This window comes from Salvelinus namaycush, chromosome 33, assembly GCF_016432855.1.
Source record: "Salvelinus namaycush isolate Seneca chromosome 33, SaNama_1.0, whole genome shotgun sequence".
Lineage (NCBI taxonomy): Eukaryota > Metazoa > Chordata > Actinopteri > Salmoniformes > Salmonidae > Salvelinus > Salvelinus namaycush.
The window spans coordinates 17,900,391-17,920,964 of record NC_052339.1 but is presented as its reverse complement, the minus strand read 5'-3'; the positions used below and the strand labels follow the sequence as shown (position 1 = coordinate 17,920,964).

General features: G+C 44.2%; 2 protein-coding genes across 2 annotated transcripts in view; one reads left to right on the top strand and one right to left on the bottom strand.

Moving 5' to 3' along the window:
* abca4a (ATP-binding cassette, sub-family A (ABC1), member 4a) overlaps positions 1–12,225 on the top strand; it is a 50,813-nt gene extending 38,588 nt beyond the window's left edge. Inside the window, exons 30-48 of the mRNA XM_038973191.1 lie at positions 37–226; positions 460–554; positions 645–677; positions 912–1,017; positions 1,113–1,187; positions 1,317–1,486; positions 1,881–2,058; positions 2,368–2,483; positions 2,890–3,037; positions 3,265–3,388; positions 6,924–7,053; positions 7,305–7,425; positions 7,659–7,721; positions 9,353–9,459; positions 9,650–9,791; positions 10,136–10,270; positions 10,398–10,594; positions 10,817–11,066; positions 11,700–12,225. Of these exons, the coding sequence (XP_038829119.1) occupies positions 37–226; positions 460–554; positions 645–677; positions 912–1,017; positions 1,113–1,187; positions 1,317–1,486; positions 1,881–2,058; positions 2,368–2,483; positions 2,890–3,037; positions 3,265–3,388; positions 6,924–7,053; positions 7,305–7,425; positions 7,659–7,721; positions 9,353–9,459; positions 9,650–9,791; positions 10,136–10,270; positions 10,398–10,594; positions 10,817–11,066; positions 11,700–11,822 (2,503 nt within the window). The 3' untranslated portion in view covers positions 11,823–12,225. The remainder of the gene's footprint in view (positions 1–36; positions 227–459; positions 555–644; positions 678–911; positions 1,018–1,112; positions 1,188–1,316; positions 1,487–1,880; positions 2,059–2,367; positions 2,484–2,889; positions 3,038–3,264; positions 3,389–6,923; positions 7,054–7,304; positions 7,426–7,658; positions 7,722–9,352; positions 9,460–9,649; positions 9,792–10,135; positions 10,271–10,397; positions 10,595–10,816; positions 11,067–11,699) is intronic.
* Positions 12,226–14,043: 1,818 nt separating this feature from the next.
* LOC120027677 (very-long-chain enoyl-CoA reductase) lies at positions 14,044–19,612 on the bottom strand. Its single transcript, XM_038972672.1, has 12 exons — positions 19,604–19,612; positions 19,169–19,219; positions 18,959–19,010; positions 18,519–18,563; positions 16,392–16,495; positions 16,119–16,234; positions 15,753–15,858; positions 15,217–15,289; positions 15,016–15,059; positions 14,759–14,908; positions 14,342–14,387; positions 14,044–14,171 (listed from the first exon to the last, which is right to left on the bottom strand). The coding sequence occupies exons 1-12, from the start codon at positions 19,610–19,612 to the stop codon at positions 14,044–14,046; spliced, it is 924 nt and encodes a 307-aa protein (XP_038828600.1).
* Positions 19,613–20,574: the final 962 nt, after the last annotated feature.

The window sequence follows — 20,574 nt, the reverse complement described above, 5'->3', positions numbered from 1 at the left end:
TGTGTGTGTGCGTGTTCCTGTGTGTTCCCGGTATAGGGATTTCCCATGTAATAACATCACAACGGAGTGGGAGATGCCGCCAGTGAACCCTGCTCTGATAGACATGTTGGATGGACCAGAGTGGACCGCAGTTAACCCTTCCCCAGGCTGCCAGTGTAGTACCCCTAGGAAACTCACCATGCTGCCTGTCTGCCCTGAGGGAGCAGGGGGGCTAACACCACCACAGGTTAGTGTAGACATATGCATAGGCTTTAACTCAATGGGCTGATACAGTATTGTGGTAATCAGGTGGCCCCGGTTTAAATCCCAGTCAGTCACCAATGCACACAGTTATACATACTGTGTGTGTGTGTGTGTGTGTGTGTGTGTGTGTGTGTGTGTGTGTGTGTGTGTGTGTGTGTGTGTGTGTGTGTGTGTGTGTGTGTGTGTGTGTGTGTGTGTGTGTGTGTTGTATTATAGAGGATCCAGTCGACAGGTGATGTTCTGGTGGACCTAACAGGCAGGAATATCTCTGATTACCTGGTGAAGACTTACCCCTCCCTCATCAAGGCCAGGTACTGTGGAACTATTTCAGCCTTCGTCTACTTTCTTCTGTTCTACATACACAACTCTAATGGCAGAATTCATATGTCTTTCTTGTTCAGTTTGAAGAGCAAATACTGGGTGAATGAACAAAGGTACTATTTCCATATTTTACAAAAATCGAAACATAGCATATTTGCAATGAGCTAGGTGGGGGTTACCTTTGCTTGTGGCCGTCATGTAACGAAAAGTGATGTTGTAGCGCCCTCTGGTGGCCAGGGGCATAGTACCGTTATTGTATAAGGAGTTTTAGCTCTCACTGAGTATGGGGTCTTACTCCTGGTGTTCAGATATGGAGGTATATGTGTTGTCTGTTGTCTGTCATCCAGGTATGGAGGTATATCTGTCGGGGGACAGCTTCCTGTGTTAGATGTGGACCCTAAGACCATCCAGGACGCAGCGTCACAGCTGGGACGACTGCTCAATGTTACTGGGGTACGACTACTAAAGATGTCTCTGGTGTGGATCTTTAGACACTTCAACAGCCCTGTAACTGTCCATGTAACCAATCATGGTACTCTTCTCTCCAGGGTAAATACTCCAAACAAACTCTTAAGGACATAGGAACCTTCCTTCGATACATGGAGAGTGAATACAATGTCAAGGCAAGGCATATATTGCAGTTGTCTACACTGTATACAATTTAACCATCTACTGCAAATCCACTGTCTTACTTTTGTACCATACACCAGCAAAAGAAGATTCACTAAAATATCCATTCTGTATTTTTGAAGGTGTGGTACAACAACAAGGGCTGGCATGCCATGGTGGCCTTCATGAACGTGGCCAACAACGCCATCCTCAGAGCCAACCTGCCCAAAGATGCCAGGCTGGATGTATACGGCATCACCACCATCAACCACCCTCTCAACCTTACCAAGGAACAATTGTCTGAAGTCACTGTGTGAGTACTGGCCTTTCAGGAGATTTGATACTAGAGGTCACTGAGTGAGTACTGGCCAATCAGGTGAGGTGATTAAAGCATCTAATAGACAGTTCTCCTGGATCATCTAACCCCGTTCTGTGTCCCTGTGAGCACCTCAGTGGATGTGGTAGTGGTGGTTATCTAACCCTACTCCCTCTCCTCTCCTCTCCTCTCCTCTCCTCTCCTCTCCTCTCCTCTCCTCTCCTCTCCTCTCCTCTCCTCTCCTCTCCTCTCCTCTCCTCTCCTCTCCTCTCCTCTCCTCTCCTCTCCTAGCCTGAGCACCTCAGTGGATGTGATGGTGGCTATCTGTGTGAACTTCTCAGTCTAACCCTACTCCATCTCCTCTTCTCTCCTCTCTCCTCTCCTCTCCTAGCCTGAGCACCTCAGTGGATGCGATGGTGGCTATCTGTGTGATTTTTGCCATGTCCTTCGTCCCAGCCTCCTTTGTGCTCTACCTCATCCAGGAGAGGGTGACCCAGGCCAAACACCTCCAGTTCGTCAGCGGGGTCAGTCCCGTCATCTACTGGATGGCCAACTTCCTCTGGGACATGGTATGTCTCCCATCATACTCTCTCCAATCTCACATTGACACGCACCAAGTTCTTGATATGCCAAAATGGTTTGTGGCGAGGCTACCCACTCTCTTAAATGATCTATATTAATATGGCATGACAGATCATTCCAGTGAAGAGAGATCATAGTGAAGTGATAGGTCTGTTGCATACCGTATTCCACGTAATGTCATGTAGTTTATTACCGAAGGGCATACGTGTCCACTCAAACAGCCTAACGGATTGAGAGGTACATTTGATCTTTCTACATGGAGCTTGACATTCATTGTGCCACTTCCCCCTCATCAGGTGAATTACTCTATCAGTGCAGCACTGGTGGTGGCTATTTTCATGGTCTTTGACAAGAAGTGCTACACGTCGCCAACCAACCTCCAACCCCTGACAGCACTGCTCATGCTCTATGGGTAAGTCAGTGTACTGCAGTACAGTAAGCCCGTTTACTTGGGCTAAAGGTGGAAGGTTACAGATTTAGGTTAACGGTAATTTATCCTTGGAGAGTGCATCTCGAACAGTCCTTTATAGCAGGCTCTAAATGATGAATGGATGGTACTGTACAGCGATACAGGCGATGAGAACTTGAGTGCTGTGTTAATGGGGCTAAACCTGTAGCAGGTTTATAGTGCTGTTCACGCCACTCAACCCCACCCAACAGTGACAGAAAAAGCTGACATTCTGGACCAGAGGAAAGCCTTCTTCTAGAATGAACATTTAGGCAAGGACCACTTATAAATGTTAAGATGATCCTAAAAAATATAAGCTTGATCAAACCGATGAGGAAAAACACTCCCCACCTGTCTCTGTCCACTGCAGGTGGTCTGTGACGCCCATGATGTACCCCATGTCCTACGTCTTCAGTATTCCCAGCACAGCCTACGTCTCTCTGTCCTGCATCAACCTGTTCATTGGCATCAACAGCAGTGCCATCACCTTCATCCTTGACCTGTTTGACAGCACAGCGGTGAGTGGAGAGCACAGCCTGGGATAAACACTTCCTGTACTTACTCACAGACCTGTCTGTCTCTACCCCCTGCTCAATGACTCTTCAAATACTAGTACTTGTTGAGTGACTCGATTCTACTGTGTGGTTTGGCCCTCCCTTTCTGTCTCTCCCCCCCTCTCTCTTTCTCTCTCTCCCCCACTCCCTCCCTTTATTTATTTATCACTCTAACTTCCTCCTTCTCTCAGGCGCTGTATAAGTGTAACCAGCTGCTGAAGAAAATGCTGCTGATCTTCCCCCACTATTGTCTTGGCCGCGGTCTAATCGACATGGCTATGAACCAGGCTGTTACTGACGTCTATGCCCGCTTTGGTGAGTCACACCCCCTCCACCCCTCACTCCCCCTGCCCCGTCACCCTCCAACCCCCTCACCCCCTTCAACCCCTTGCCACCCCCACCACTCGCTCCAAGGCCTGCATTCTGATTGGTCAGCAGGGAAATGCCGCTAGCAACCCTAGCCTGTTCTCCAGGTCTTGGACACCTCCAGACCCCAAAGCCAAAATCCTGATGCATTCAGAATGCCATAACAGGACGGGAATACCATTGGCCTCGGATGGCCCCGGGTCGGGCCGACGGCCTCTGAAACATGATGCTGTGTATTTGTCCTGCCGAAGCTCTAGGAGATTTACACCCAAGACACTTCTTAAATAACTCGTGGATCTGAATAAGCTTTCCCCTAATCGGCTGATAAGACCAGTCAAAGCCGATGTCGACTAATGAGCGTGGTTAGCTAGGTACAGTGCCTTCCCGAAAGTTTCACATTTTGTTACATTACAGCTTTATTCTAAAATTGCAGACCTGCCAATATGCATGCATTTGCATACCAGCTACGCAATTTTCTGTCCATGTACACAGATATGAGATCCGAGTTAAAAGTATGCAGAAATGAAAAGGGCCTGATTTGAATTTTTTATTTATTTAAACATTTTTTAAAAACATTTTCATAAAAAATAAATCCACTGAGTAAATCTAACATCCCGATTCTCGAGCTGCAACGCACAGACATGTACGGAGTTTGTGTCAACTGACATGGAGATGAATACATCATTATTCGACGTAGCTACCCGGTGTCTGCCCCTCCTCCTGTTTGTTGTGATGCTGAGTTTGCCGACTGTCAGCTGTACGTAAACACATGGACAAATCCCTTTTCCACTCCATGTGTTGTGGAAAGTAAACACTAATTGTTTCAAGCTAACGTTAGCGAACATAAGATGGACATTCAGTGGGCTCTAAAGTGCCAGCAGTTCACTCGCATTTGCTAGTGAAATAAATGAAATGCAAATACGAAAAATAACTGGTCGCATTTGTGCGAGTGTGATATACATTTAATTATGCGTCCCATTAGTTGTATTTTCCACGTAACATTACGAGGATCACGCAACCTGATAGACTGTAAATGTTATAATGATCCACGTCACAAAAGCATTACAAAAGTATAATCTAAAATAAATATAATTATCTTGGCATTAAATGGAGTCGGGAGTTTAGAAGACTGTGCGATGAAGAATGAATGCGGTCTGGTATTAGCGATAGAGGCAATGCTTCTAAAATGCTTTTGCACTAGATATGAGAATTTATCAATTTCTAAAATCTGAAATGATGTATGTGCTGCAAAGAAATACAATAGGCTCCTTTACATCGGCTGAAACAGCGGACTCTTCTCAGCTTTGTGTAGCCAGTTTGCGGTCTTTGTCGATGCGATCATTTGTTTTTGTGTTTTCAAAATGGTTTTGCTTTTAGTGTTGATTAGGAATCGTGTCTAAAAAGCCAATACTTGTGAGCAGGTACTAGTGATTGGCCCTGTTTGAGAGGTGACAAACGTTCCTCTACGATAGAGACTTAATTTGGGGGCATGTGCTAAGAAAAACTATAGATAATTATCTCCATTCTACACTGTACATGTAATCTCCAAGAAGAAAGGCCTTTTGTGTGTATTTTCTAATTACATATTGTTAGTGACTTTTACCATGTGTGTAAATGGGATGCTGTCAAGAAAGTATTCCAACCTTTTATAGACTTGATTTGGTACAATTCCATAAATGCAATCAGACTCACAAGCAGGCGTGGACGAGCGTGCGTGCTACTCGCGCGAGTTGAATCTCCAATTTGCCGTGCGCGTGGCAGGTCTGAAATGGATTCAATTATTATTTTCCCATCAATCTACATGCAATACACCATCATTCTAAGACATTTTTTAATAATTTATATTTAAAAAAAACTGAAATATCGCATTTACATAAGTATTTAGACCCTTTACTCAGTACTGTGTTGAAGCACATTTGGCACGGCTTACAGCGCCGAGTCTTCTTGGGTATGACGCTACAAGCTTGGCACATCTGTATTTGGGGAGTCTCTCCCATTCTTCTCTGCAGATCCTCTCAAGCTATGTCAGGTTGGATGGGGAGCGTTGCTGCACAGCTATTTTCAGGTCTCTCCAGAGATGTTCGATCGGGTTCAAGTACAGGCTCTGGCTGGGCCGCTCAAGGACATTCAGAGACTTGTCCCGCAGCCACTCCTGCGTTGTCTTGGCTGTGAGCTTATGGTCGTTGTCCCGTTGGAAGGTGAACCTTCGCTCTGGAGCAGGTTTTCATCAAGGATCTCTCTGTACTGCCTCGTTCATCTTTCCCTCAAGCCTGACTAGTCGCCCAGTCTCTGCCGCTGAAAAACATTCCCACAGCATGATGCTGCCACCACCACCAAGCTTTATCGTAGGGATAGTGCCAGGTTTCCTCCAGATGTGACGCTTGGCATTCAGGCCAAAGAGTTCAATCTTGGTTTCATCATACCAGAGAATCTTGTTTTTCATGGTCTGAGAGTCTTTAGGTGCCTTTTGGCAAACTCCAAGTGTGCTGTCATGTGCCTTTTACTGAGGAGTGGCTTCCGTCTGGCCACTCTACCATAAAGGCCTGATTGGTGGAGGGCTGCAGAGATGGTTGTCCTTCTGGAAGGTTCTCCCATCTCCACAGAGGAACTCTAGAGCTCTGTGACCATCGGGTTCTTGGTACATCCCTGACCAAGGCCCTTCTCCCCCGATTGCTCAGTTTGGCCGGGCGGCTATCTCTAGGAAGAGTCTTGTTGGTTCTTAACTTCTTCCATTTAAGAATGAATGAGGCCACTGTGTTCTTGGGGACCTTCAATGCTGCAGAAATTGTTTGGTACTCTTCCCCAGAACTGTGCCTCGACACATTCCTGTCTTGGAGTTCAACTGACAATTTCTTGGATCTCATGGCTTGGTTTTTGCTCAGACATACACTGTCAATTGTGGGACCTTATATAGACAGGTGTGTGCCTTTCCAAATCATGTCCAATTAATTTAATTTACCACTGGTGGACTCCATTCAAGTTGTAGAAACACCTCAAGGATGATCAGTGTAAACAGGATGCACCTGAGCTCAAATTAGAGTCTCATAGCGAAGGGTCTGAATACTTATGTAAATAAGGTTTTTCAGTTTTCTATTTGTAATACATTTGCAAACATTTCTACAAACCTGTTTTCGCTTTGTCATTATGGGGTGTTGTGTGTGGATTGCTGAGGATTTTTATTTATTTCAATCCATTTTAGAATAAGGCTGTAATGTATCAAAATGTGGAAAAGGTGAACCGTCTGAGTACTTCCCGAAGGCACTGTAGGTGGGTAGTGGATATAGGAGACTATAGGAGCAGGTGCCACCGAGTGTGCATGCACCATCACCCAGCTTTGTTGATGAATGTTTTATGTGAAGATAAGCTGACTGATTAAAGTGTAACTTTTCCCACTTCTCACACATCGGTTAGATCAGATGGTGTACGGATGCTGATTATTCCATGCTACATGCTGATCCTGTTTGCTTTGCTTTGTGTGTGTCAGGTGAAGACTTCAGTCTGGACCCCTACAGTTGGGACTTTGTAGGGAAGAACCTGGTCTTCATGGCTATTGAGGGCTTTGTCTATTTCATCATGAACATCCTGATCCAATACCGCTTCTTCCTGGATCACTGGTAACCAACAGCTTCACTTCACATCTAATATACAAGTCTACATTGCTGTAGTACTTAAAAAGATCATCTAATTGGTGAAGCTAATTCATCTTTGTATGGTGTTATTGAATCTGTTGGATCAGAATCGTATGAATCTGTTGACCATTACCAGTTGACTAGTACCAGTAACTCTATGCATTATTGATTGTGAGAGCAGGCCAGAACAGCATTTCGCCACTTACCTTAAACCTCTGACCTCTTACCTGTAATAGGATCACAGATTGTAAGACGGATCCCATCATGGAGGAAGATGTGGATGTGGCCCAGGAGAGAGAACGCATCTATAAAGGAGGAAGCACGAATGAGATCTTAAAGATTAGAGACCTCACCAAGGTATGCTAACCAACTAACTAACTAACTTACTAACCAACTGACTAACTGACTGACCACTCAGGACTCCTGTGTTATGTGTTTCTTGGTTATTGACTCAATAGTTTGCAGTGTGAACAAGATGGTTATATCTTTCTCAATCTCTTTCTCTTCCTCTCTCTATTTATCTCTAACTACTCTCTCTCTCTCTCTCTCTCTCTCTTGCTCTCTCTCTCGCTCTCTTTCTCTCCTCCCAGACATACATGGGGAAGACTAAGCCAGCTGTGGACAGAATCTGTGTGGGAGTGTCACCTGGGGAGGTCAGTACAGTACCACTCTATACTATAGACCTCTATATAAACTCAGCAAAAAAGAAACGTCCTTTCACTGTCAACTGCATTTATTTTCCACAAACTTAACATGTGTAAATATTTGTATGAACATAACAAGATTCAACAACTGAGATATATACTGAACAAGTTCCACAGACATGTGACTAACAGAAATGAAATACTATGTCCCTGAACAAAGGGGGGGGGGGGGGGGGTCAAAATCAAAAGTAACAGTCAGTATCTGGTGTGGCCACCAGCTGCATTAAGTACTGCAGTGCATCTACTCGTCATGGACTGCACCATATTTGCCAGTTCTTGCTGTGAGATGTTACCCCACTCGTCTACCATGGCACCTGCAAGTTCCAGGACATTTCTGGGAGGAATGGCCCTAGCCCTCACCCTCCAATCCAACAGGTCCCAGACGTGCTCAATGGGATTGAGATCCGGGCTCTTCGCTGGCCATGGCAGAACACTGACATTCCTGTCTTGCAGGAAATCACTTGCAGAACTAGCAGTATGGCTGGTGGCATTGTCATGCTGGAGGGTCATGTCAGGATGAGCCTGCAGGAAGGGTACCACATGAGGGAGGAGGATGTCTTCCCTGTAACGCACAGCGTTGAGATTGCTTGCAATGACAACATGCTCAGTCCGATGATGCTGTGACGCAGCCCCAGACCATGACGGACCCTCCACCTCCAAATGGATCCCGCTCCAGAGTACAGGCCTCGGTGTAACGTTCATTCCTTCGACGCTCATTCCTCCGACCATCAACCCTGGTGAGACAAAACTGCGACTCGTCAGTGAATAGTACTTTTTGCCAGTCCTGTCTGGTCCAGCGACGGTGGGTTTGTGCCCATAGGTGACGTTGTTGCCGGTGATGTCTGGTGAGGACCTGCCTTACAACAGGCCTACAAGCCCTCAGTCCAGCCTCTCTCAGCGTATTGCGGACAGTCTGAGCACTGATGGAGGGATTGTGCGTTCCTGGTGTAACTCGGGCAGTTGTTGTTGTCATCCTGTACCTGTCCCGCAGGTGTGATGTTCGGATGTTCCGATCCTGTGCAGGTGTTGTTACACGTGGTCAGCCACTGCGAGGACAATCAGCTGTCCGTCCTGTCTCCCTGTAGCGCTGTCTTAGGCGTCTCACAGTACGGACATTGCAATTATTTGCCCTGGCCACATCTGCAGTCCTCATGCATCCTTGCAGCATGCCTAAGGCAAATTCACACAGATGAGCAGGGACCCTGGGCATCTTTCTTTTGGTGTTTTTCAGAGTCAGTAGAAAGGCCTCTTTAGTGTCCTAAGTTTTCATAACTGTGACCTTAATTGCCTACCGTCTGGAAGTTGTTAGTGTCTAAACGACCGTTCCACAGGTGCATGTTCATTAATTGTTTATGGTTCATTGAACAAGCATGGGAAACAGTGTTTAAACCCTTTACAATGAAGATCTGTGAAGTTATTTGGATTTTAACAAATTATCTTTGAAAGACAGGATCCTGAAAAAGGGACGCTTCTTTTTTTGCTGAGTTTAGTACCACAGCTATACAGCACGGGAAGGTGACGTGTAGAGACCCAGTGATAAAATATATTCTCATCATCCTTTTCTCCCCTCCTCTCCCCAGTGCTTTGGGCTCCTGGGTGTGAACGGAGCAGGGAAGACCACCACCTTTAAAATGCTGACCGGAGACACTGATGTCAGCTCAGGAGAAGCCTCTGTCACTGGTCACAGGTACAGGGCATGGGGCATTGCCATATTGCCATATGCTTCCTCAATCACAGTTGGCATGATCAATGTGTTTCCCGATGCTGTTGATATCCTTAGTAAATAACAGTGGACCTAAAATAGAGCTCTGTGGCACACCAGAGCACATTTCTAGGCTTTTCACCTGTAATCGTACCCTTCTTCCCTGTCCCTGCAGCATCCTTACCAATATCCTGGACGTGCACCAGAACATGGGCTACTGCCCCCAGTTTGATGCCATAGATGAGCTGCTGACTGGCAGAGAGCACCTCCATCTGTATGCCCGCCTCAGAGGGGTGCCTGAGTCCGAGATCAGCAGGGTGAGGCTGTGGTCAGAGGTCAGGGGTTAGGTTCAGAGTTTAGAGGCTAGGGTTAGGGTCATGGTTAGAATAATGAACGTTTCTGAACTCAAATGAATAGCTATATCCACCTCAGTGTGTCGATATATGTTTATGTTTGTCTACCCTTCATTGACCCTGGCCATGACTTCACTCTCCGAGGTTGTCTCAGGGAGAGTTGGGATATGCCAAAAAAAACACATTTCATGTGTGAAATAGGACAAATATAAGCACACACGAAATTACTATTATTATTGTATTATTATTAAACATTTATTTATTTAGCCAGGTAGAGGTGGCAATAATGTGTCCTTCTGCTGTCTCAGGTGGCAGACTGGGCAATTCAGAAGCTGGGTCTGGCTGACTATGCTGGCCACACAGCCGGGACCTACAGCGGCGGCAACAAGAGAAAACTATCGACGGCCATTGCCATGATCGGCTGTCCTCCGCTGGTCCTGCTGGTGAGCTTACCATTACTGGAGTCATCCGTGGGTCTTCAGTTAGGGGGTTAAGGGGAAATAAGAAGTGGTTCTGTATTCTGCTTGTTAGTGTGTATCTGAAGATGTTTCTATGTGTGTTACTATCCAGGACGAGCCCACGACAGGCATGGACCCCCACTCACGTCGTTTCCTGTGGAACTCCATAATGAGTGTAATCCAAGATGGCCGAGCAGTGGTCCTCACCTCACACAGTATGGAGGAGTGTGAGGCTCTGTGTACCCGTCTGGCTATTATGGTCAATGGCACCTTCCAGTGTCTTGGTACCATCCAGCACCTCAAATACAAGTAGGTTCTGTCTCTATTTACTTCAGACATAGTTACTACTGAAGAGTTTAGTGTGTAGATCTGAAACCGACAACTTTAACGCTACTGACTTAATGTTACAGTACAAACTCTAAAAGAAAATACTATTTCCCTGCTGTAATTCATGTACCTTCTTCATCTGTACCCAATTATCTACTATGAGTCTAACCAGCCCTGGATTGTATTGGACTGTGTGTTTTGTAGGTTTGGTGATGGTTACGTGGTCACCATGAAGATCCAGGCCTCCACACCAGGTTGTCCCCCAGACCTGAACCCAGCCGAGGCCTTCATGGAGAGCACCTTCCCTGGCTGTGTCCAGAGGGAGAAACACTACAACACTCTGCAGTATGAAATCGCCTCTTCCTCCCTGGCTAGGATCTTCCAGCTGGTCCTGGCCAACAAGGACCGCCTCAATATAGAGGACTACACCGTCTCCCAGACGACACTAGATCAGGTAAACACTCACCGAGTCTTTCTCGCTCAACTTTATTATTGAATGTCTAGCTAGCGAGACAAAGACTTTGAGTATGGCTCATGAGATAATTACTAAACAGAGATGAATGGACAGCAGCCAGGAAATATATTGTATGTTCTATATTGATTGAAGTTTAGTAAGAAATACCTAAGAAATCTATGGATTTAGGGGTAAAAAACCAACCAAAATACCAATACTTGCACCCTCCATTGTTAGTATTTAATGTAACAAATACAGTACCTCTAAATATTTGCTTCTATTGATAAGCAAAGTAAATATAGATGGAATCGAAACCATCGTATTCTGACACCGTTTCTCAAGTTGTGCGGCCATGTGTTAAATAGACTCCTGCGTCACCCACATTCTCACACGTCAGCCATCTTCTATCCAGTGTCATTTTTCCTCATGCCGTCTTGCAGGACTTCAAAGGATAATAGGCTGACCTTTTGGATCTTCATTCTGTGAAATTCTGTGAATGTAAGATGTTTATTCTCTGGTATGTGTATCCCCCCAGGTATCGTGTTCTTTTGTCATTTTAATCCAAGGTTAATAAGCGTCCGTTTTGGTTCTTCACTGTGTTTATTCCCTAGTGTATCTCTCTCCTCTCTCCAGGTGTTTGTGAACTTTGCCAAGCAGCAGTCAGGAGAGGACGACGGCATGGTGCTGCACCCGAGGGCCGCTGGGGCACGGAGAAAAGAAATCAAGGTCACACCCCTAAGTTGTCTGGGGAAATGAACCGTCCCTCCCCACACGCACACACACAGACACACACACACACGCGTTTGTGCGTAAACACTCGCACACACCCACACACATGCACACATAAACACACACATACACACACACACCAGAAAGTCAGACAGGAGGAGTTGTCTGGGAAATTGAACGCTCCTAGAAGACTACGTGGAGGAGAGTGAAGGGAGGTTGACTATTTGGTGACACCACTGGTGACTGGTGAGAGACTATTTGGTGACACCACTGGTGACTGGTGAGAGACTATTTGGTGACACCACTGGTGACTGGTGAGAGACTAGTTGGTGACACCACTGGTGACTGGTGAGAGACTAGTTGGTGACACCACTGGTGACTGGTGAGAGACTAGTTGGTGACACTACTGGTGACTGGTGAGAGACTAGTTGGTGACACTACTAGTGACTGGTGAGAGACTAGTTGGTGACTGGTGAGAGACTAGTTGGTGACACTACTGGTGACTGGTGAGAGACTAGTTGGTGACTGGTGAGAGACTAGTTGGTGACGCTACTGGTGACTGGTGAGAGACTAGTTGGTGACACTACTGGTGACTGGTGAGAGACTAGTTGGTGACACTACTGGTGACTGGTGAGAGACTAGTTGGTGACTGGTGAGAGACTAGTTGGTGACACTACTGGTGACTGGTGAGAGACTAGTTGGTGACTGGTGAGAGACTAGTTGGTGACACTACTGGTGACTGGTGAGAAACTTATTCCCAGCAGTTGCAGCGCTACATTTCTGCAAGAAAATTGTAACATTGAACTGTTACCAAAAACAAAGCCTGTATCCGCTTCATATGCTCGTATACTGCCAAGGAAGATGATCTGTTTTGTTTGGCCTTTGTTTTTTTTGATAAATGAAAATCTAGTGCAATATAGAATTTGACTGTAAAAATACATTTGCTGTTATTGAATTCATATTGAAATGATGATCTGATTTTGTAAGCCTATATGTGCTGTTCAAACATTGCGCTTCCTTGTATGTATGCAATTTTAAAGTGCTATGCAAATGGCAGATAAATGATTAGTTTGCAAATCAGAGATTATTTTTACAAAATATATATATATATATAAATTGTCTCTGCAATAATAATAATTTCCAATAAATATTTTCTGTAAACACTGATTGATTCTTTGTGAAATATGCATGACTCTCCTTTTAGATACATTGACACGATCGAAGACTTATCTTTGAAATGATCCAAATTATTTATTTGATATTTACACTTTGTATACAAAACAGGTTTGGCTATAATTTGTACAGTATGTAAACAGTACCTGTTGCATCTAGTAACACCTGAGAATTTGACAGATTGTAGTTATCTTGAACGATATATGAAGTAATACATTACTGAATTATCCTCAACTGTCTGACAAAGTTAAAACCATCAGGTTGTTCGTTACATTCAAACATGTACAGCTTCATTGTAGAGGGGGAAATAATCAGCTTGAAAACTTAGACATCTGCTAGTTCTAAGTTCCATTTTCCTGGTTCTAGAACACTTCTCAGTATCACACTCAGCTTTCCCTACTGAAAATAGCCCCGTTACACTTCAGCCATAATAAAGACTTCCTTAACAGGTATACCATATCAAGTTACACACACACACATTTCCTCTAGGAAATGCACAATAACTTATTACTAAATAATATGGTAGATTATATAGAACTTCAATCATATAGTCATAACTTCATCGTTTTCAGATGATTTCCACTCTCTGTAGACTAAGAATGCCAACAATTGTCGGAACATTCAGTAGCTGCATTGTAACAGTCAATCAATCCTGATCAGTAACAGGACTAATACCAATAACTCGTTAATATAGCTGTGTTACAATGATTGAACTAAACATTATCAATGCAGAAATTCTCATTAGCAGCTCATCAACAGTATTGTTGAGATGAGACATTCCTTTCTGTCAATTCACTATTATATATTCATTAAAAGGTCATCCACACGTCAACAATACTCCATGTCTATGAATCTTTAACACGGTTCGTTTGCTCCTCTTTCTAAGACAATGGCATAGTCTATCCTTGCATAGCTGTTGTTGAAAAGATAACAGACCATTGCCATGGCGATAGATGAAGGAGCAGTGGGTCTTCTTGCTTTGTGAGAAACACAGTAACCCACTAATCATCACAACCTTTCAAGCAGGCTGAAGCCCCCAATACTCCAGTCAGAATGGTAAACCTTTGTAGCGTGGTCAGAGGAGGAGCGGGATGATTGGCATGCGCAGGTGAGGGTAGTCCTTAAACTCCCTGGAGTAAGTTTTATGCTTCCCTTTGGCCCAGATGGTCATCTGGATGAAAGCTAAGAAGGTGAACAAGGCCACTGTGGAGAGATGAAAAAACAATAGAGCGCGTATTGTACCTTAGTGGCAACAAAGCGCAACACACAAACGAGTTGTGTATATAAAATGCCTGGGTGAGGAAAATGGCCAACATATTAATTAGATACTAGAAAACTAGAAAATGTTTAAAATATGATATGAATCAACTGACCTGGTAGACACTGGGTCATGACAGAGAAACTCGCCCAGGCTCCTACCTAAATATAAGAAATACAGATATTTTGTTACTCCATTGATATTCCATATTATTAACAGACGTGTGTGACTCTTCCCGACTAGCAAACATTAATCATTCCATAAACCTCTGCTATATAGTCACAACACATTATCATAGGGCTCCCAGGTGGCGCAGCGGTCTAAGGCACTGCATCTCAGTGCTAGAGGCGTCACTACAGACCCTAGTTTGATACCAGGCTGTATCACAACCGGCTGTGATTGGGAGTCCCATAGGGCGGAGCACAATTTTCCCAGCATCGTCCGGGTTTGGCCGGGGTAGGCCGTCATTGTAAATAAGAATTTGTTCTTAACTGACTTGCCTAGTTAAATAAAACATATCCTTCAGCCTTACCTCGTAGGTATAATTGGGGCAGGACACGAAGAAGAACAGCCATGTGAATGGGTTCTTCGTCGGGTGAGGGAACTTTCTGCACTTGGGCCCACCTTCTGCCTTGAGGTTATTCAGGGCCACGTGAATGGAGAAATTCCCTAACTCACAGAGCTGCAGTCAAAACACAAACACATATCGGGTTCACACACGTCCACGTCATCTGTAATAATGATGTCTCATGTTTATGACCTCATTGGGTGTCTGTCAGCAATACATACCACAAATATGGCCAGTGCATAGTTCACTTGCATATCCCCATACGCTGTTGAGAGACATAAGCCAGTGGTTAGTTTAGATGTTTTGGTGAGCCCACAATAATTCTTATTATTGTAATGTGGTGTACCTATGTATGGAGTACAGGAGGGACTGTAAGTCTTGTTGAGGCATTGAGTGGTAAGTCTGAATGATAGAGGACTTACATGGAGGTGTATAGAGTGGATGGTTGATGTAGAAGGCCAACCATGCCGAGAAGGCCCAGTAATATACACAGTTCTGACCCAAAGAGAGGTAAACACCAGTAAGCATACTGTCAAATTGGCAGTGTTTCTAATCAAAGTAATATGTTATTATTGTAAAATGTTTCTATGGCATGTCTATGCTCTAATCAGAGAATTATACTGTTGCAGTGTATAATAAGCCTTTGATAGGACAATGACAGAACGTCACTGTATGTTTTGAATTGAGAATCTGAGGAGCAGTAGTTGTTATTGACAATATACTGTAAAGTACATGACCCTAATGTAAAGGAGCACTGTAAAGTATGATAGTAGTACTATAAAGTACATGACTCTAATGTAAAGGAGCACTGTAAAGTATGATAGTAGTACTATAAAGTACATGACTCTAATGTAAAGGAGCACTGTAAAGTACGATAGTAGTACTATAAATGACATGGCCTTAAAGTGAAGTAGCTCAAGTCAAAGTGAAACAGTGTTCTGGAGTATGTGGTCCATACCCTGACTATAGTCCTGAGAGGCATGGTACCATGGGAGAACCGGTGCACAAAGATAGTCTCAATCAACCTCTTGATGTAGTGGCAGGTGTGACAGGCACAGGCTAGTCTGAAGGAGAGAAGAGAGAGAGAGAGAGAGAGAGAGAGAGAGAGAGAGAGAGAGAGAGAGAGAGAGAGAGAGAGAGAGAGAGAGAGAGACAAAGAGAAGATAGTCAGGAAGATAGTCAGGTGGGGAGAGAGAGAAATGTAAGGATAAGAGAGGGGGAGGGGGGATGGAGGCAGAGAAAGAGAAAGACAGACAGACAAGTGTTGGATTTGGATATTAGCTATAATATGATCAGTTTATTACTGGGGGTGTTAGTGACTTACGTGACCACTGAGTAGGGGCTGGAGGTGAACACATCCTGCTGTGAGTAGATGTACGGAGCTCGGAAGTAGAACAGGAGGTAGATAAACAGAGGACCAATGTACTCCGCTAAAAACACCTGCCAATAGAAGAAAAGGGTTAAGATGTCCAAGATGTCATTACACACGTCAAATAAACATGAGACTTGAAAGAAGAGGCTCATGTCAAATATCAACGTTAATAAGAGTCTGATGGGGGACTGCAGTTTGAATCTATAGTATGTCACAGCCTCTTACCATTGTCCACCCGACCTGTGGACCCAGGTCCTTAAAATATATGGTTGCTGTGGTCCCAACTGGTAGATTTTGTAATACATCGTCATCCCTCAGTGATTTTCCTTCTGAAAACACATTATGAACAAGACCTTGTGAAAATAAACTGCAGAGATTGGTTGTCCTGCTTCTTTTCTCACAGAGCAAGGACTTCATTTTCCATGTAAAATGTATTGGATTCTAAGAATATTTCTCTATTAGAACCAAGTCATTTTTCATGTTCTCTTGTCCTACAAGCTCAGCTAGGTGACCTTACTCCTAACCTGTTACATGGAAGAGTAATTGAATGTAATTTTAGTGTAAGCTCAACAGGGCAGATATTGACCCATTTAGCTACAGTGTTTTCTGCTAAATGAGATTGCATAACGGTAGACCTTTGCTCTTCAGTAATAAGCTACAGTGGGAAGAAAAATATGTGAACTCTTTAGAATTACCTGGATTTCTGCATAAATTGGTCATAAAATTGTATCTGATCTTCATCTAACTCACGACAATAGACAAACACAGTCTGCTTAAACGAATAACACACAAACAATTATAATTGTTCATGTCTTTATTGAACACACCGTGTAAACATTCACAGTGCAGGGTGGGAAAAGTATGTGAACCCTTGGATTTAATAACAGGTTGACCCTCCTTTGGCAGCAATAACCTCAACCAAACGTTTTCTGTAGTTGCGGATCAGACCTGCACAACGGTCAGGAGGAATTTTGGACCATTCCTCTTTACAAAACTGTTTCAGTTCAGCAATATTCTTGGGATGTCTGGTGTGAACCGCCCTCTTGAGGTCATGCTACAGCATCTCAATCGGGTTGAGGTCAGGACTCTGACTGGGCCACTCCAGAAGGCGTATTTTCTTCTGTTCAAGCCATTCTGTTGTTGATTTACTTCTGTCTTTTGGGTTGTTGTCCTGTTGCATCACCTAACTTCTGTTGAGCTTCAATTGGATGGACAGATAGCCTTACATTCTCCTGCAAAATGTCTTGATAAATTTGTGAATTTTTCCTCTTCTAGGCCCTGGGGCAGCAAAGCAGCCCCAAACCATGATGCTCCCTCCACCATAGATTACAGTTAGGAAGATGTTGGTGTGCTGTGCCTTTTTTTCTCCACACATAGTGTTGTGTGTTCCTTCCGAACAACACAACTTTAGTTGAATGTCCCCATAATATTTTTCCAGTAGCGCTGTGGAACATCCAGGTGCTCTTTTGCGAACTTCAGACGTGCAGCAATGTTTTTTTGGACAGCAGTGGCTTCTTCCGTGGTGTCCTCCCATGAACACCATTCTTGTTTAGTGTTTGACGTATTGTAGACTCGTCAACAGAGATGTTCGCATCTTCCAGAGATTTCTGTAAGTCTTTAGCTGACACTAGGATTCTTCTTAAACTTATTGAGCATTCTACTCTGTGCTCTTCCAGTCATCTTTGCAGGACGGCCACTCCTAGGGAAAGTAGCAACAGTGCTGAAATTGCTCCATTTATAGACAATTTGTCTTACTGTGACTGACTTTTAGAGATACTTTTGTAACCCTTTCCAGCTTTATGCAAGGCAAACATTCTTAATCTTAGGTCTTCTGACATCTATTTTGTTCGAGCCATGGTTCACATCAGGCAATGCTTCTTGTGAGTAGCAAACTCAAATTTTGTGGGTATTTTTTTATGGGGCAGGGCAGCTCTAACCAAAATCTCCAATCTCGTCTCATTGATTCGACTCCAGGTTAGTTGACCCCTGACTCCAATTAGCTTTTGGAGAAGTCATTAGCCTAGGGGTTCACATACTTTTCCCAACCTACACTGTGAATGTTTAAATTATGTATTCAATATAGACAAGAAAAATACAATAATTTGCACTATAGTGACACCTCTTGCACTGAGATGCAGTGCCTTAGACCTCTGCGCCACTCGGGAGCCCAAATCATTTATTAGATGTTTAGCTTTTGTTTCAGCTTTTAACTTTGTAGATTGTATTGTATTAAATATCCAATTCAATCAAATCTTTAAAAACAAATGAGGATGTAAAACTGAGTACCTCAACACTCTGCTGTAGTTCAGATTGATAGTACTAGTAATCTAAGCACAAACAGTATTCACTTACTGGGGTCGAGCTTGAGGTCCTGTCTGGCTGGATACAACTGTTGATCTGAGACACACACACACACACACGCAAACACACACACACACACACAAACACACACACACACGCAAACACACACACACACACACACACACACACACACACACACACGCAAACACGCAAACACACACACACACACACACACACACACACACACACACACACACACACACACACACACACACACACACACACACACACACACACACACACACACACACACACACACACACACACACACACACACTAGTAGTAAGTAATCAGAATGGAGTAGACTTCAGCTGTAGTGTTCTCATTGCCTCTGACAGTTTCAGGCTCACTAGACATAGCATCTAGTTAGTCTGGCTACACACATGGACTATATAACTTATAGACTAGATTATAAATCAACAAACACATACATGACTTGTGAAAAAGACTCTTGATTTCTCCTATTGTAGCATGGGGCTCCACCTGGAAATAGAGACCAAATATCAGTGATATTAAAATACTTCCATGATCAGCGAGATGTTCAAGCTCATGCTACTTGTACTGTAATTCATGCATGCACTTGTTATAGACTTCTGAATGTTTTGTCAGGACTAATAGCCAGGGTGTGGGCTGTAACCTACCTTATCTAGAAAACAAAGCTGTTGCCTGGTCCTGCCATCCAGAACCTCCACCTGTGGGAGAGAAAACCTGGTGAGTGACATCAAACAGTATATAGTAGCTAGTAAGCAGCATGTACAACTTCTGGACATTACACAATGCCTAGAGGAGGACTAGCACATCAAAAAGTTCAGTATAAGTGTCAGTAAATCAGGAAGTGTCAGTGTGATAATCTGTTGATAGCATCGAGACCTGTCCGCGGACTCCGCTGACTCATCAACACTTCCCAGAAGTAACACCCTGACCTTAGTCAGCCTCACTCTCAAGAAGCAGAAAACGAAGACAAAGAAAAAGATGAAGAACAAGGTTCAACGCAGCTTTCTTAGTGGCTTCTTCAAGTAATACACAGCCTATACCAGGCTTCTGTCTCTCTTAGCATAGTGAGTATTCAATCATACCTTCACCATTGTCATGGAAAGCCACAGAGATCACGTTTTCAGGCTCGATTTGTCCAAATTGAAGTTGAGAGGACAGCTTGCATCTAATTCTTCATCCAGTCAAACTGTCTTTGAGTCAACATCTTACCAACTGTCCCCTGACACCACCAGATAGCTCCACTCAAGCCAATATTGATCATCTCACCCAGGAGCACCCCAGTCACAGCATGGCTACCTATATTATGACATGACCTTCATAAACCAAACGTGTAGGTCGAAAAGAGAATCCTTCCTTTTTAAGATGGGTGACTTTACGAACTAGTCCAAGTCAAGAAGGATGCGTCGGGTCTGGCGGAGGTTGCAGTGGAAGCAGATCTTTTTAATCTAAATTAGCCTTTGTCAGGTGGTGATCTACCGTATATGCACAGAGAGGCCCGTCGGCAGGCGGCTGCAATCTGCCCTGAAAGCACTCGGTGCTCCATCCATAGTGTGGAGCTCAGCAGAGCTGTCGTATCTGAATTGCTCTTTTACTGGATAGTGTAATAACCCTCTAATGGATACCTAAAGATTTGCTGAATGCACAGCTAAAGAAATGAACAGAGAGAGGGGAGAGGGAGAAGGAGAGAGAGAGAAAGAGCGAGAGGGGGGAGGGGTGGAGAGAGCGAGAGGTCCACCAAGGATGGACAAAGAGTCGATTACATCCTCACCCCTGCTTGCCTGTGATGTAATGTTATGATGTACTATTGCATCAGAGAGTTATCATAACTGCATTACAGGGGTGTTTGTTTGTCCTGCTGATAGTGTGCAAGGAGTGTCAGGGGTGTCATCAGCGCGGTGTCATGTAAAACAATTTGTACTCAGTGTCGCGGTGCCCTTGTCAATCCAATTATCATAGATGTCTCTCCCCTCTCAGGGGGACACAAGGCTCTACTGATGGAGGACGGAGAGAGAGAGAGCGAGAGAGAGAGAGTAAGAGAGTGAGAAAGAGCGAG